Here is a 6,674-nt window from a genome sequence, read left to right as displayed (position 1 = left end):
AATTTCAGGTTTCTAACATTTTTCGGTGAGGTAATGAGAAATCACCTATGAAATATGAAAGAGCATGGAATTCCATGATGAATTCAACTTTTATTTGCTGAGAATTGGTTTAAAAATGGCTGAGATATCCAAAACAGAGTGATTCCAATAAAGTGTGGGACCCACATTTATTACGATCGCTTTGTTTTACTTTCTTTTTGGATGTTTCAGTCTTTCCAAACCCGATTTACATTAAATAAACTTTGAATTCCTCTTAAAATGGTACGCTCTGTACTATTTTATAAGCGTTTTAGTGTCTCGCAAAAAGTTAAAAGTCAAATTCTCATCTCCACCAATACTGTACCATCCCTTTAAAATCGAGCCAAGTGCTTACGTCTTTGCATGGATAAAAAGGTTTTAACCCACTATCTTCCTCTCGGCCCAGGTGTATCATAAGTGGGTACCTGGCAAATAACAGTGGCAAGGCCGTCTGGTAGAGCAGTGGCAACTCTAAAGAGGCTACCCCGGACACTTGCTGGATAAAAAACACCATGTCATTATAATTGATATCATAATCATCAGTCAGTACTGTAATTATTTTGATTGTCACAATATCATCTGATCTGTAAGTCCTCATGAGAGTATTGTTTGAAATTTCTTTTCCCGGGATTGGAGAAAGCCCGGGGAGGGGAGAGGGCGGAAGAAAGGGCGGAGACGACATATTTGAAAGAATATAGGTTATTATTTTTTTTTCTTGTACAATGAAGTGGATAACATATCAGATAATAGGGAGTTGCGTCATACCTCCCGGTAAACAAGAAGGCCTAACTTGGTTGTTTGCAAATTTGGAAAAAAAAAACAACTATGAAAGTACTTGCGCATCACTCACAAGCACTTCAGCTGTTATCATATTTGTGTTTTCAAGGGTTGTTTTATCTTTCGTCTATATCGCTAGGGCTCGTCTGGAAGGGCCCTGGATCAGCTTTACGATTTGCTCCTCGGCAGACGCCAAATCATCGCCTTTGCGGGAACCATTGAGGCCGAAACCACCAAGATCCTGGCAGAAGTCACCGGCCAATGGGGCGTCATCCAGGTACCAGTCCTTGCTGACTTTCCCCCTGTCCTCCAGCTGATGCCGTAGGCCCTATCACCGGGGGGGGGGGGGGGGGGGGGGGGGCTTCCGTTGTAACTCCGTTTTGGAGTGCATTGCGATGACTGATTAACGCAAACTTTGCGTCCATCCTCAAATCATTATCACTCATGAATAAAGTTGGGTCCATCCTCAAATCATTATCACACATGAATAAAGTTGAACTCAAACTAAAGAAAATTGAAAAAACCTTGAGGGTGAACCCCGTTTCATAATAATGTTGTGTTAGACTGTGAATTTACGTGTCAGTATAGCAGACATCCACTTATAGCTAACTCTTATTTCTTGATCATATGCTTACAGGACATTCGCGTTAAACATAGAAGCTGCATACCGTAATTAAGATAATGGTGAAAGTGATTTTGTCACATTTCATGATCATGAGCACTGATTATACTTGAATTGCTTTACCCTTGTGGTAATGTGATGTATGATGCGATCAAGACACGCTTTTGGATAAGCGCGCAAACATAGTAAATAAGAGTATTCATCATGGCTAGATTGTACACTTTAATTTGACGGTTCTACAGTAGAGCTCCAAAAGTTTATCTTTTCAATATATTTCATACTTTCAATTTATTTCATACTTCTCATAATATATCAGTATAACATCAAGAATAAAAGCACAAATTTTTGTACCTTGTTGATAATAAACAACCAAAATAATACATACATAACATAATAAATGATAAGTGGTCGAAATCGAAATCGGATTGCACAACGAGAAGTATGACGGAACCTTTAATAAAAGCAATTTTTGGCATAGGCCTATTATAAAAATTCAGGTTTAAGCCAATCAAAATTGGCATTTATAGACTTATGTTCCGTTTTCTGACTTATGCTTGATGCGACTTATGCGACATGGCCCTGGTTTGATTAGCATTGAATATGTATAATAAGACAAATACGGGAGCGACTGGTTTGAATCCCCCTGAAAGACTGTCTTAATAGGCAATAAGGATAAATATATTGTCCTATATTTTACCTTGCGACGCAACGTTCTGATCATTTTTATTGGAAACAGTCCATTTTATCTTGCATCTATCACTTTCAATATTAACCTTTTTTTATAACTCTTTGTGCCATTTAGGAAAGAGATCATGAAGTTAGTTGAATGTCATTTAACGCTTGAAGATAGAGATCATGAAGTTAGTCGAATGTCATTCAACGCTTGAGGAAAGAGATCATGAAGTTAGTTGAATGTCATTCAACGCTTGAGGAAAGAGATCATGAAATTAGTTGAATGTCATTCAACGCCTGGTGAAGAAAGAGATCACGAGGTTAGCGGAAACCTTTTCATGAGTCTATAGAAGTACATACATTCTCTCTTCTTGTTTGTGAAATTAATATCAACACCTTCTTAGAAATGATATTTACCTCCGCCAAGGGAGGAGGTTATGCTTTCGTTACCGTTGGTTTGTGTGTTCGTTCGTTGGTTAATTAGTTTGTCCGTGTGCAAAATATTTCAAAAAGTATCTAACGGATTGAAATGAAACTTGCAGGAAAGGTTGAGAATTACACAAGTAACAAACGATTAACTTTTGGTGGTGATCCGAGAATTTTGGGGGAATGTATGAAGGATTTTTGATATTTTGGCAGGTACCGGGTCAACGATCTTGGGAGTTCAGGCTGCGCGTATTGAGGTTTGCATGCGCGCACTAAAGTGCGTGCTCTAGTTTCTGCTAGGGCGAGGCGCTCCGTGCAGCTGAGGGTTTATGACGTAACAAAGGCTTCTATATTGGGAAATCGGGCGACTTTCAGCACACAATGCACTGGTATCTCTATGGAAGAACAAGATCAGTGGTGAAAATGATTTGCATGCTTGGTGGAGGTCTGCGCTCTCAGAGTGCTTTTCTAGTTGTTTAATGCGGTTACTTGTTCGGTCGATGTCGTGTATTGGGTGTAAATTGTAGGCCCCCTATTATTCTATGTTTGCAATTTCACTGTGGATTACAGTGCACTCCCGTTATAATGAACACGCTTATAACAAAATTCCGGTTACAACGAAATAAAAATTCAGGCCGCAACATTATTCTCTCTTTGTTTTTTTATTGGTAAACGTTATAACGAAATTTCGATATAACGAAAGAAAGCTGCCGGTCACGAGGACTTCGTTATAACGGCCGGGAGTCCACTGTTGACTGTACAATGTATGTGATAATGATACTCGACGTAAGATACGGCCTTGCTGAAAAACAGCCATCCAGCTGAAAGCAGGCTTTCAACCCGCGTATATTCTGTCGAACTCCATTCAACTCAACAATGTTGTGGGACTTGAACTAGGATGTCGCGATTGAAAACTGATCCATTGAACTATCCAACAACTCCCAAAGAGTTTCAAAAAGGAGATAGTTTTTACGTGTAAAACGCAAACGATTATTTTGTGGATGTACTATACGTGATCTGTGAAACATCTTTCATAGCACGAGATCCTCTAGAATGATTTATTTCACTAAATCAATGAAAAGAATAATGATTATGAAGTAGATGACGTCATTTTCTGCATGATAGATATGAAATTCAAAATTGCTTTTCCAATAGCAGCAAGTACTTTGTCCCGGGAACAGAACCGACCTAAGGCTTGAATATTAATTTATCTTACGTTTTTCATTTCTTCGTTGACGATGTGAATGTATCACCTGGGGAATCTGTCAGTAATGTCATGCAAGTTATTGAAAGTTACATGTGATACGCTCTGAATGTTTTTCCTCCATTTTTTCCATGTTAGCCGTAATACTATTTCCTGCACCCCCTATTTTGTGTTGAAAACACGAACTATATTCAATAATGTAACACTTGTATGATATCCATAATATAATGTATTGCATTCATTACATTGAACGTATCACATTGAACTCTGTAATAGTTAGATGTGTATGTACATAATTACATGTATGGTGATAGGCCCTTTATTTCTCACGATTGTGTTTATGTATCTAATAGGACCTATTGGTAAATACTTTATACACCAGCGTATCCCCACAAAAAGAGTAATCCAACTTTGGAAGACTACGATTTTATAATCATCACCAATGGAGAGCGCAGTCTTGGTTGTGAGGAAAGAGAACCTCTTCTTCTTTCCTTTGATACCTAATTATGATGACAAATGTCATGCATGACTGAGCACATGAACATTAAAGACAACAATGACAAATTGCTCTTTTTCCAAGTTTGCGTGTCACATGAAGGAACGATGAGTATCTTAGTCTTACTGAATCAATGGGATCTGTCAATGTACGTGGCCAAATAAACAGGCCAGCCCGCACGAAAGCAGGTCTGTGTTTAGTGTTTCTTCTTACAGTTTATGGTTCAAAACCTTCAAAATGGCCACCTGTCCGATAACGTGGTCACTCTAACTATAGGCCAACCCACACAGTCCATTTTCTCTGCTCGTATTTAACACATAGCTCGCAGCTACAAACAATGTCTCGAATATGAAGAGAGAAAATTGGATAATGAGTTAGACTTTGTGGGAGTGACCAAGTTATCGACAACGGTGACCATGTTGAAAGTTATGGACTAATAAATGTTACAAGAAGCCCTAAACACAAACCTGCATTGTGCAATTGGGCCTATTAACTTGACCGCTTTCATTGAAAGATCCCATCCCTTCAGTGAGACACCCATTGTTCCTTCATGCAACACTCAAACTTGGAAAAAGTGCAATTTGTAATAGTTCTCTTTAAAGTTCATGTGCTCAGTCATGTGTGACATTGGTCATCATTTTTTGTTATCATAGGAAAGAGAAAGAAGAAGAGTTCTTCTTTCCTCACAACTAAAACTGCACTCTCCATAGCTGACAATTATGAAATGGTAGCCCTCCAAAGTTGGATTACTTTTCTTTATACGCTCTGTATATATACATGCTAGACACGTGACACGGTGGCCCGGCCGGGCAACCAGAAGTATAGATGTCGGGCCACGAAACCGAAAGAAAAAAAGTCATTGTCGAGTCTGTGTATAAATATCTATATAGAATAATCTTTTGAAATCCTATCAATAAGAACACTTTCATTTACCTTTCTGCCATATCTTTCCAGGTCGGCTTTGCTAATTCAGCCATTGGCCTCTCTGACCATGCGCGGTATCCCTACTTCGTCCGAACCATGGGCAGCTCGGCGGACCTGAACAAGGTCAAAGTTCAGATTTGCCAGCGTTTCGGGTGGACCCGAGTGTCCACGATCACAGAGTCCGTTGAGCCGCACATTGGGGTGAGTATACTGTAAAAGCAGCAATTTTATGTGTGCATAAATCCAGGGACGGCGGTACGGGGGGGGGGGGGGGGGGGCCGCCCCCCCCCCTCCTTTTTTTCTTTCACTCTTATATAGGAATACATAAGGTGTGATCACATACTATATACATTTTTGTTTTTGCTTGTCATCAGAAGTGGCACCAGATGTTGCGCTGAAGGTCTTTTTCTTTTCTTTCTTTTTTTTTTTGGTGTTTTCTAGCTCCTGAAACCCGGTGCCCCCCCCCCCCCCACTTTTGAAAACGTGACGCTGACCATGAAATCTTTCTCGAATTTCGGTATAATAGGAGCCAAGATTCGCGAAAGTAAATTACTTAATGTGCGCGAGCATGATTGGCTATATAATGCACTGAATGCCTGCATGTGGCAATATGCGAAAGTTTCATACCGTTAGTAATGTCCGGAGGTTCATGCGCGCCTGTATATAAAGCCCTCTTTATTTTGGAGGTCAACCTCTTCGAAACAACCGAGACAATTTCACTGAGTTTGACTATGCCTGCATAAACACCGATGACGGAAAAATTCTTCTCAATTTAGAGCTCTCTTGTATAACATCAATTTTTCTTTCTGAAGTTTAGCGGGTTACTCTTATACATATATTTTTTTTTCATTGTATTTCTTTAATACTTTTAATATCTCTGCTCTTAGGTATCTTCCAATTATACATTACTATATACACAATGATAAAGTTTATCATTTTAGGTTATTACAAGACCAAGGCAATGTCATACGAATCATTGATGTTATGCTAGTTGTTATGATAATGGAAACTTTTTCATTTACAGAAGCATTAATCGAAAACTTGTGAGGAAACGACATATATTATGTTGTTTACCCTTTTAAACCAATATCTTGCGAAAACGGGAGAAACCAATGATATCATAACATTCTTGTAGTAGTTCAGTCTGTATTAAAAATCCAACAATCTCTGATTGTATTCTTCTCATTAAAGGGATCTTATGGTTTTGGTTGAGAGCTAATTTCAGGTTTCTAAACCTCCCATGCAATATGAAAGAGCTCGTGATTCCAAAGATTATTCAACGTTTATTTGGGGACAATTTGTTTTGACATTGCTGAGATATCCAAAACCAGGGAGGTCCCTGCCAAAACAGAGCGATCCTCATAGAAGATGGAACACACTTTGTGTTTGGATGTCTCAGCCATTTAAAAAACCGATTTTCATCAAATAAACTTTGAATTCCTCTTAGAATGGTATGCTCTGAACTATTCCAGAAGTGGTTTCTTGGTATCTCCCCCAAAATTAAGACCCCAATCCTCATCTTCAACAATACTTTA

At 38.9% G+C, this 6,674-nt stretch overlaps 1 protein-coding gene across 1 annotated transcript in view; it reads left to right on the top strand.

Annotated features, from left to right (window-relative positions):
• Positions 1 to 934: 934 nt before the first annotated feature.
• LOC139711993 (gamma-aminobutyric acid type B receptor subunit 2-like) overlaps positions 935 to 6,674 on the top strand; it is a gene marked incomplete at its 5' end in the record, with an annotated part of 48,909 nt that continues 43,169 nt past the window's right edge. Inside the window, 2 exons of the mRNA XM_071623837.1 lie at positions 935 to 1,072; positions 5,170 to 5,340. Coding sequence (XP_071479938.1) covers positions 935 to 1,072; positions 5,170 to 5,340 — 309 coding nt within the window. The remainder of the gene's footprint in view (positions 1,073 to 5,169; positions 5,341 to 6,674) is intronic.

The sequence above is a fragment of the Diadema antillarum genome, unplaced genomic scaffold (genome assembly GCF_040938485.1).
Source record: "Diadema antillarum isolate AM-2024a unplaced genomic scaffold, OU_Dant_1.0 seq00001745_RagTag, whole genome shotgun sequence".
NCBI classification, from domain to species: domain Eukaryota; kingdom Metazoa; phylum Echinodermata; class Echinoidea; order Diadematoida; family Diadematidae; genus Diadema; species Diadema antillarum.
This window is presented reverse-complemented; position numbering and strand designations above follow the sequence as displayed.